The 11003-nt window shown below is 40.7% G+C and overlaps 1 protein-coding gene across 2 annotated transcripts in view; it reads left to right on the top strand.

Annotated features, from left to right (window-relative positions):
• The window catches only part of UBE2I (ubiquitin conjugating enzyme E2 I), a 19053-nt gene that overhangs the window by 317 nt on the left and 7733 nt on the right, over positions 1-11003 (top strand). Inside the window, exons 1-4 of one of the 2 annotated variants that reach the window (XM_019541806.1) lie at positions 1163-1455; positions 6355-6433; positions 6669-6752; positions 8753-8825. In XM_019541806.1, coding sequence (XP_019397351.1) covers positions 1436-1455; positions 6355-6433; positions 6669-6752; positions 8753-8825 — 256 coding nt within the window. In that variant the 5' untranslated portion in view covers positions 1163-1435. Of the gene's footprint in view, positions 1-1162; positions 1456-6354; positions 6434-6668; positions 6753-8752; positions 8826-11003 lie in introns of those variants that run through there. The other variant, XM_019541808.1, reaches the window with a different exon arrangement.

Here is an 11003-nt window from a genome sequence, read left to right as displayed (position 1 = left end):
CTCCCGGCGCGGGGAGGCCGCGGGCCCTGTCCCAGGCGCGGGTGGCGCTGATGCCCGGCGCGGAGGGAGCGGAGCGCTGCGCTACGCTACGCTGTGTGAGGGCCGCAGCAAACTTCCCGCCGGCCCGGCCCTGTGCGGCACGAGGGGCGGCCCCGGTGCTGCCTTGGGGCCGGGGCCGGGGCCGGGCCCGCGCGCAGCAGGCGGCTCCTCCGAGGTGGGGCACTTCCCCGCGGGCTAGCGGCCCGGGGACCGGGACCGGGACCCGGGTGTTGCTGGGCTGGCTGGGCTGGAAGTGTTTTCTAAGACTGAGGAGGACCTTGCACAACTGCGGCAACAGGCCCTGCAGTCTTCTGTGCTTTTTGCCTGTTCCGCTCGGGGGCAGCGAACAACCCACTTTAAGAAGGAAAACACCCTTCTTTATGTAAGGGGGAGTCGGCAGGAGTCACTACTCCAGATTTACATAAATAGTTTGGTACCTGGAGCCACCGCGCAGTGCAAGAGTTGAAGTTAAACCGAGGCGCAAGGATTGCGGTCCTGTTTGACGGACAAGATGCGGGTTGGAGCAGAGTGGCAGTGAATGAGCACGGTGCTGCAGGGCCATTCCTGGTGAACGGGTTAATGGAGAAGCGGGAAGGATGGACTGGAATGAGCTCCTTCATCCTTGCGCTGTGCTGAGGGGCTTGGTGCATGTTCCTCCTTTCTCCAGCAGGGCTGCTCTGAGCAGCAGGTGTGGCCAGGCACTTTCCTTGGGCGGATACTACCGAAGGCCTGGCTAACTTACTCTGTGCCTTGTTTCCCCTCCAAGTGATCATGACCTGGCACAGTGGGACCAGCCTTTTTGGCAGATGTGCCACGAATTAAACCTCCCTGAGTACTGCTCCAGTCCCTTTCCTTGTACCACCTGCTGCTCTGTTTTCTGCTTCCTGCCCACCCCCCATCTCTTGCGTGCCACTTGTTGGCCCTGTATGACCTAGGTCTTCTCTCTTAGTAGCAGGTGTTTGTGTCCTCTTAGAAGAATAATTAGAATAATGATTCTGCAGGATATGGCAAACTTTAGTTATTTGCATTTGATTTTTTTAGGAGTGAGTGGAACCTGGGGTATAATCCATATGAGGACTCTTCACCAGCGATTAAAAGAGCTACCGAGGGCCTAGCTCATAGCAGTGTACAGAACATACCCGTGCTTCTGAACACGCTGAGGAAGAAAACAGTGTTTATATTCCTGCTCTGTCACACAGCGTGGTTAGACGTTGCTGCGTGCCAGCAGGCAGGGTACCGGAGCAGAAGCATTGAAATTGTCCCTGGAGTTCTTGGTTTGCTTCTGAGTCTGGAATGAGAAAGGTTTAAAGTTTAATATAGATCTTCTGGCAGTGCCCGTAAGAAGTCCGTGGTACTTTCTGCCTGAGGATTTTGATGTGTTCACAGTTCATTTTGCATGGCTGCACATGTTGCAAGGTGTATGATCTCCCACCTCCACAGATGAATAAGCAGACACTAAAATGAAACGGCCAGCTTTGAATTATATTACTTACAAATTACATTACTAAAAGAAAGTTAAACTGGCTGTCTGTAAAATTTGTATCTGCAACTGTCTGTCCAGAAAAAAAAATACACGAGGTGCATAAATCTGGGGAATCACAATGTTGATCATACTTTTCTCTGCTAAGGGCCTAGTATTTGGAATCCTGCAATATAAACACTTTGAGGGAATCTTTTCAAAACTCTTGAAATTGAGAGAGAACCTAGAAATGTTTCTTCAGCTAGGGGGAGCTTCAGAAAATGTGAGAGTCTGTGTAAACTGGTCCAAATCTAGGTTGAGTCCCTTGAAGTGATTTGCCGATGGTTACCCATGCAGCCTGTGGCACCTGTGGGAATAAAATGTAGTCCAAAGAGACCAGACCTGTACCTTACCCTCTAGACCAAGACCATGATTCTTCACATTGCTGCTCTGTTCGTTTACGGTTTGGTGCAGAGGAAATATGAACTTGGCTAAAATCGTGTTTGGCCAGTTCTTGGGATGGGGGGTTCTTAAGGGGTTTTTTTCCCCATTAACATCTCTTTCTTTGTCAAATCTTTTGTTTCAAGCCTCTTTCCTGGCTAGTTGCTTGGAAAGTCATAAGCTTTAGAAAAAGGCTCTGAAAATCAATTTAATTTTGTATTTAGGTTTGTATTATAGTGTCCAATTCTTTGTTCTGTTGCAGCCCCCATTTGTATTTTTTTAATTTCAGGGATAACATTTTAGTTTCTATTGTACAGTCAGTTAACTCAGACACTATATGCAGTGAAATCCATATCCAGGTCTTCAAGCTTGAGCTCAGATGATAGATGCAAGTTAAATTATAAAAAAACAAATTTTGAAAATAAATTCATAACATGAAAGATCTTGTGATTTTTGGATTTATATATTAATTATCATGTGACTAGTCCAATGTTATCCATTTGTATGGCTCTAGTAAGAAATTAAAATATTTCTAAGTAATTCTAAAAATGGAATTTAAGTCTAAAGTTACTCTTCTTTTTGAAAATATTCTCCTTGTCTATTAAACTAACTTGCTAAATGAAATAAGCTGGTGAAAATGTCATGCTATCTAATTACTATGATTATTTGTTTTGAAATATATAAAAATCATAGTAATATTTAGCAGTGACCGCTTTAAAAATGTTTCCTTAATTTTCCCATTCATATTAGTGAAGCTAACTAGGTCCATTTTACATTGAGTGGAGAGTAGGTAGAAGTAGGAAATCAAATTTATTAGGCGAGAGGAAAAATATTTATGTAATAGAGTGTTACGGTCCTTTTAAAATTTTAGTTCAACTTACTCTTGAGGCATAACTGTGTAAAACCATTGATGCAGATGTAGTCCTGCATATAATCTCTTTCATGATGGACACAAAAATACTTCACTGTCTGCAGATCACTTTGAGAATAGTTTAACTTGAAATCGGATGGATGTGTTAAGCTGAATCTAATGCTTCTACTGAACTATGAGGGAAATTTTATGCTGTGTAATAAGAAAGTCGCAGGCTTGTTAGTCCACAGCACGGTGCATACCTGCTAGAGCAGGCGGGAAGGCTAGATAAAGAAGTATAACATTTTACTCTAATGAAATAGAAGGTGAAGGTGCAGCATGTCACTTTTTGGAAAACAGTGTTTGTTGGTGGTTTTTTGGTATAATATGGGTCACAGACCACATGGGTTAATTAAACTTGCTCTGATATAACTGTTCATTAATCGTGTGGAATTTGCATTTGTACATCAGCAAACAAAGCTTGATCCTTAATATTTTTCTTATGAGTAGCTGTTACCTTTTTTTTTGCCTTTAAAAATTAGGGATCAAGCCATAAGCATAACTGATTTTCATGGTTTTTTAGCCGATGGTTGTAGTGTAGCCCAAAGGACCACCAATTACTTTAACAGATCTGTTGTCTCATACTGTGATTGTCAGCGGGTAGGGAGAAACTGAGGATAAATTACTGAGTATATTATGATGGTAGGGCTTACTGCATATTTACTTTTATTCTGCTGGGGCTGACCTTGGTTCATTAAATTAAATTAATTATTTTATAACTTGACACAATGAGAATATTTTGAAAGAAGTATTAGTATCAAAGTATCTTGTGTTTATTTTTCTATTAAATCTAGTTTTGCCGCAGCCAGTCTTCATCCCTGCAGTGGCGTGGGGAGTGGCCACAGGCCATAGATTGCAGACCACTGCTAGAAATTGATTTACAGGTGCATGAGCTTTCAAGATCAAGAGCTCACTTTTTCAGGTGCTGTAGAAGAACACAGCTAGCTCTGCGCATGTCCTTTCAAGCCATCCGGTGAAATGAACTCTTGCTTATGAAAGCTTATACATCTCTGAATTGAGTAGACCAGTGATTCTCAACCACGGTGCTATGGCACCCTGGAATGCCGTCAGATCCTTGCAAGGGTGCCGTGGAGTACCATGCAATGTTAGCACTATTAGGGTTGCAAACATGATGATAAACTCAGAGATTTCAAATAGGAAGCGTGTTGTTGAAAACATTCTGACCTGTTGTGGTCTTGCAGTTAAAACTGAGGGAAAATGAAGAACTGACATTTTCGAAGGAGTGCACGAGTCTAAAAAGTTTGGGAACCAGCAAGTTAGACTGTAAGGTGCATGTCCACACTGCCTTTAGTCAGTATGGCTGGTTAGTGTATGCTATTGTAGACCAATCAGAGAATTATAGAAGCAGAATTGTTGGTCTGTATATTTGCCCTATCCCAGTCTCTCTGCCTGGCTTCAGTGTACCATAGCTACCGACAAATATGGTAAGGTAGCATGAACAGTCAGTTCCAATGTAAATCTGTAAATGCATATTTGTATAAAGCAGCATTAAATGCTTTGCTGCAATAAGACAAGCAAGCTAAAACATTCACACTGATTTTTACAGTACTGACCTAGGTATTTTAATTCATGTCTGTTTTATCCTTTAACCTTAAAAGGAGAGCTTTGATCCTCACACATGGAAACTTTCATATTTATAAATGGAATGAAGACATGTTGGTCTGACTCTTCAAATAGGGGGAAGGTCTTAGGAATTTTTTGTGACTGCCTGTTTGAAAAGCTCCTGAGTATGCTGGTACCCACATTACTTCTTTAAATAATTCACTTTTTCCTCCTGTTGTTGTTGCAAGATGGAAGAAAAAAGGAAAAGCATTTTGTGCAGAGTGCTTTCCTTCCCATTCTTGATCCATTTCCCTCCTCATAATGAGGATTCTTTGTTTTTGTTCTGGTCTGGAGGTTTTTGCTGCAGTTCGTAATGATGACCCTCCCTCCACATGTTCTGCTTGCTGCTCCAGTGCCGTAGGTACTGGGCACGTCTACACGAGACGCTCACCATGCAGTAGCTGAATAGTACTGTGCAGTAGCATGTCAGCACCAACACTGCTAATATGCTACTGCATAGTATTATTAGGCTACTGCACAGTAGCATTGCTATAAATGCAGTTACTGCGCATTTATTTGGTACTTGTATAATCAAGTACTAAATAACTGCACAGTAATTGCTGGACAGTAGCATTTTGTGTAGACACTCCTACTGTTCTCAACCTTTTTAGACTCGCACCCCAGAATTGCCACTTCCTTGCCCCCCACCCCCCAAAAAAAGCCAGCTCTTGGTTTTCACAACAGAAAAAGAATAGAGCAACTCTTTTGCAAAGAACTCAGAAAGACCACCACAGTATAGAGTGTTTTTGAGAGGTAGTTAGCTGTGTTAGTCTGAAGTTAAACAGAAGGCAAGATAGAGATGCACTTACAGACTGACTAAATCAGAGATTCATAAGCTTTTGTGAGCCCAGTCTCAGTTCATTAGGTATGACAGCATCTTTTGATGCTGTTGCTTCCTGTTTGAAATCTTTGGGTTTATCTTGTGAATCATTTGCCCACCTGATAGTGCTAATACTGTGCAGCACCCTTGAAAGCATCTCAAAGTATCCCAGAGTGCCATGGCACCCAGGCTTAGAATTACTGGCCTAGATGGTCAGCAGAGATTCTGCATCCTTCTCTTTTCCATTGGACAGTACAGCCTCTAATAAGACAGGACCAAGCTTTGTCCTAAAATCAAATGAATTGAAATGATGGCAGGAGCCAACAGTGTCTCCCTGCCTGCCTCTTCCTCTTTTGGTCCACACTCAAACCTAAGTTTCTGTCTTTTTTTTTTTTCCCCGCCCCCAGTGGTTGCTGTAGCCGCCTTAGTGAAACTGAAGTGATTCTAATAAGTTTTCAGGTCTGTCTTTCCTGCACAGGATAATTTCTGTCTCTAGTAGGAACCTACAGGCTGACTAAATTTGACTGTCATTTTCCTGCTTGTTGGTAGGGAAGTCTTGTATCCAGCAACAGCAACACAGAGGAGAATGCTATGTTGTCCTGGTGTGTTAGAGCAGAGAAGTATAATGTTTACGATCACAAAATTTAACTCTTTATTATTCCTGAGCACTTATCGTAAGCATTGTAGTGTTGCTGCTAAGCTGCTAGTGAATTCCGTTTTAATCACGTATAACGTAATGCAAATAAGAAACACAAGATGGGGCTAGTATTTAAGAACTGACCAAAGTCAATAAACTAGGGGATTGTCAACATGGGGATCCTCACTAGCATCGCAAAATATCGTACTGTTAAATGGCCCAGTGTAGACAAACACTTAGTACACAGTTGAAGATTAGATGCTCTATTTCTAAGATACCATGTGGTAGATGGAGACTAAAAAAGTGATCTGCCAGTCAACCGAATAGTAAAAAGCAAATGTGAGAGATGTGTGAAATGTTTCATAGCATTGCATGACTAATTTAAGGGGTTGTGTTTACCTTATCAGTGGTTATTTGTATTTTAGAGGGACTTTGAATATGTCTGGGATAGCCCTCAGCAGACTTGCACAGGAGAGGAAAGCTTGGAGAAAAGACCATCCCTTTGTAAGTACAGTAGAACTCCCTAATATCCTGCTTCTGCAACTATACTGAATTTGAATTTTTATGGTGATCACCTTTCCTAACTGAAGTGGAACTATAAAGTAGCTGCTGAAATCTGTTCTTCTATTGCATAAAGAAGTTGTAGCCAAGTTGGTGTATGTATAGTGATTACACTGTTCAGGTATGTTAAATGTATCTCTGAAGTCTCACTCTGTTTGGTTTTTTTGTTTTAATGTAGGGATTTGTTGCAGTGCCCACAAAAAATCCAGATGGCACAATGAATCTCATGAATTGGGAATGTGCTATTCCAGGAAAGAAAGGGGTAAGACTCTTACTGTCAACTTAATTGTCAGTGTGGGGGATAGGTGTTAAGCTGTTGTCAGAGATAAAAAAGCAAACAACTGTGGAGTGTGTTGTATTAAATAAAGCTTAACTGATGTTTCCTGCTTTAACTTAACTCCAACTTTTTTGGAACCACATGGCAGTTCTTCTCTTCTGATCCATGCTGCAGCAGACCTAGGGTTCACCTTGATACCTAGTCTGTGTCTGATGTAGTGAATGTTTGACACTCGTAGAAAGCAGGCAAGGAATAGTCTGTCCTTCCACATTAGGATTTCATCATCATGGTCTCTAAAGGTCAAATATTTGGCTTAACCTTAAAGCATGAAGATTAATATTTTTTTAAAACTGTTGTTATTAATTAAAACCATGAATATTTTTTGTGCTTCTTGAATAGCCAGATCCTTCTGGAATCTTGCTAAAAATTTTGACCTGTGTGTCCCATGGCGCAAGATCCTGCAGCCTGTTTATATGCTGTGAGGAAACAGAATTTCCTCTCCATCAGTGTGACATTTCTGTAATGCAGGTAGAGCAGAAACTACTGCCGCCTTCATTTAATTCCTTTGTATCCCTTTTTATACCTCAATTATGTGCAATTCCAGTCTCTTTTTTTATGAGACATTTCTCTTTCTTTTTGCTCATTTTCATCATATTTCTCTGTGCTGCCTCTGAAGCATATTTTTGGCAAGAGTTATCTATGCAGCTGTTGATCTTTCTTGCATTTTTTGACTGAGGTTACACATCAAGTAGAGGTTGTCCTGGATTTTTTGACAGTGATATACTGGTCCCTTTCCTGATTTGGTACAGTTCTTTACAATCTTTTAAGGTGTAAGGGTCATTTGCACACTGGAGAATACGAGTTTATTGCTCCAGATTTAATTGACACTGAACTTCTTTTACCATTGTGTTATCCATTTGCCATTTGTTATCTTTTCACCTGTCTTGCTTGGCTCTCTGAAGTCTTTCACTCCTCTAGTCCACATGGACCAAAGTACATGTCACTTACACAATTTGCTGTGTCACTTCTTGACCTAATTTTAGATGATGCTAAAATATATTAACAATGGATTTAGTAGAAAACCTTGCTTTTGGTATCCAAAATCTGAAATCTCTCTCTCTCTCTCTCTCTCTCTCTCTCTCTCTCTCTCTCTCTCTCCATTCATGGATAAACTACTTGACTTTTTGTAATCAAATTAGTATTTGGTTGGTCTTGATATGAATTCTCAAACTTGAATACCTCAGTCATATTACTTTTAGAGACCTCAACACTGGATGCTAATTTAAGTCTCACATCAGTCTGACAAAATAAGAGAGCTGTCCATAACAACAGACTAAGCACCTCCTCAGGTTTTATGTCCTAATGACTACTGTCCAAGTGTCCAAGAAATAAGGGTGTCTTGAAGCCTAGAAAAAAATCATAAATCCTATGCTTTGGTTGGAGGAAGTCAAAGAAAATGTCTTGTGCATAAAGGAGGTGTTTGCAGACCTGTGGGGTTTAAGACTGTTGAGACGAACACTTCCCCCCAGTCACAGTTGTAGCAATATCTTGTTGGGAGAGGATTATCTCTCAGGTAGATGGTGGCTTCCTTTTTTGACCAAGGGTGGACATTAAGTTAAGGTTTGGTTATGTCCTTTTTGATATCAGGGTAGTAGTAAGAAGTCATCTGGGGAACTGTAAGACTCTTTATCTGTGAAATCAGTAAAAATGTTAGATATAGCACATGAAAGGTTAGAGAATAGGACTTCTAAAGAGTAGTAGCTTATGGTTCAGGAAACGTAGTGTTAAAAATAAGCCAAGTAGGCAGGTACAAGAGTTAAGCAAAAGACAAAGAACTAGCAAGACTTGCACAGAACAGCCTGGCTTCTCTTTCTCTCTCTCTTTCTCTCCCCTTTTAACTAAAAGCCTTCCCTCTTTTTAAAAAATGCTTGGCATACTTTGCATGATACTGTAACCTAAATATTTCAACTGTAATTTTCTGACAGACACCATGGGAAGGAGGCTTATTTAAGCTACGGATGCTTTTCAAGGATGATTATCCTTCCTCGCCCCCCAAATGTAAGTAAAACAGCATAATTACGCATTTTTAATAGAATGGGATCAGGTCAGTTAGTGTTTCAGGACTGTACAATGAACTATCTAGCTACTGGCTACTGATGATAGGGTGATTATTTTGTAACCCTTCAAAACAAATCTGGGCTCTCAGTGAGGCATGCTGTAATTTAAAAATGTCATAACCTATCTTTTTCTCCCCCCCAGATGCAGTCATATGTTCTTTATGATTTAATTTCTTTATTTTTTGGTGATTGGTTTCTCAAGAAAATTTTAGATGAGTTGTTTGGCTACTTGAATTCAGCATGACTGAATGCTTGTAAAAAGACCATTGTCTTTCTTTGGGTCAGTAAAAATAGCTCAGATTTGAAACTTGGTATTTCTCAGAAGAGAATTGCCTTGCCTTGGCTTTGGTTTAGCAAATGACCGAACATTGCACCAAATGCATTTTGTAGAAAGGGGCTGAAAATCACCAGGACTGGAGTTAATCAGATTCCCTGTTCATGTGTACGTAGCAAAGTAAGCATCTAATGCTTTTTTCCAAAAACTTCAAATTGAACAGATCTTTAGCACCAGTTCACGAGCCAAGTAGACTACTTAGCTTCAGAATTTTCTTTATTCTCTCTTTCGTGAAATGTTCAGAAGTCATTAAATTTTCAAAGACTGACATCGTTCCACCTGTTAACCCGCCTATGTAAAGCCATGGGGGCCAACCTTTTCAGTTGCATGCCATAATTAAACCCTGTGCCCTCCCCAGTGCCACTCTGATCTCCTTTCCCTGCCTGATCTGCTGCCTGCCCCACCCCCCAATCTGCTGCACAGCTGTGCCTGCACACAGGCTGGGCCTGACCTTTGTGTCACCCATGCTGCAGGTTGCCCACCCCTGTTGTAAAGAACCGAAACATTCAATGAGGTTTCTTAAATGTAAACTGTATTGTAACTTTTAACTATATACTGTGAGAGAGATGGGATATTGCCATGTTGCATATTCGGGATTGTATAATAACAATTTCTGCAATTATTTAATATTTGATAACCAAACAACACTAATCCACTAACTGAGGAAATCTTGAAGGAATAGTCTTTCAAATTAATGGATTTTTCTCTGCCACTGGATTTCTATTCTCCCAGCCAATTACTTGAACATATGTTTTTAAATTAGCATATAGTTTCTAAAACATTCGGTTGCTCCTTGGTGTTCTTAAGCAGCTTCTGAGGTAGAAGTCTTCTCTTTGATGCCAAGACTTAAGTTCTTCTGAGAGCAATATTTCTTTAGAGCAGACCATTATATGGTACAATTTCTTTAGCCTCTTCTGAAATGTATGGTGTGTCTCAGCTCTTTAGGTAGGTTTTGTTTGCCAGAGGCATGTGGTAGGTCTCCAGCCAAGTGCTTATAACATAACGAGATGTCAGCCTTTTGATCTGCAAATGCTGACATGGGACATCCTAGAAAACTTCAGCTGGTTTGAGAGATGTGGTACTAAAAGAATTCTGTTTCAAAGTAGGAAATATTTCAAACTATTAAGAGTACCAGTGGTATGAGGGGCCCGCGTTCCTGTCAGGTCTCATTAGGGTTGACCATTTGACCAGTCAAGTATTTTAAGCATTACTTTATTATAACAGTGAAGAGAGGAATGTCTAATCTTTAGCAGGTAGATACTTCATCTAGATTTTAAAAAAAAGTAAGATAATTTATTGTGAATTGAGACAATTACATTGTAAAAAATTAAGTTTTTATACCTATCAATGTTAGATAAGTATAAATGTTATTGGTATTCAAGAGTGAAGAGTTCTTCTTTTTCATAGCTTTTATCCTGAAACCCTAAATTAAGCTGAACTGTTAGGAAAAAAAAAACCCAGCTGTTTTAAAAATTGATTTTTTGTCTTTTCTGTTTGCTATATTTAGTGTCTGAGTATGCAGCAGGCCAACTCTTCAAGCATTTTGCTGGTCACATTTTATAGAATCAGAGAGAGAGGACTAGAAGGGATGCCCAGAGGTCTTCTAGAGTCCAACCCCCTGCCTGAGGCAGGCTCATCCCTATCTAAACCACCCTATATGATGGTCACAGAAGCATTTGGATGCAGGTGTTGCTGTGGATGTAGTCTTTCTGGACTTCAGCAAGGCCTTTGACACCGTCTCCCACCCCATCCTCATTAAAAAACTAGGCGACGGTGGCATTGATG

This window comes from Crocodylus porosus, unplaced genomic scaffold (genome assembly GCF_001723895.1).
Source record: "Crocodylus porosus isolate Cpor-Errol unplaced genomic scaffold, CroPor_comp1, whole genome shotgun sequence".
Classification (NCBI taxonomy): domain Eukaryota; kingdom Metazoa; phylum Chordata; order Crocodylia; family Crocodylidae; genus Crocodylus; species Crocodylus porosus.
The sequence above is the reverse complement of the archived record's forward strand: the minus strand, read 5'-3'. Positions and strand labels throughout refer to the sequence as shown.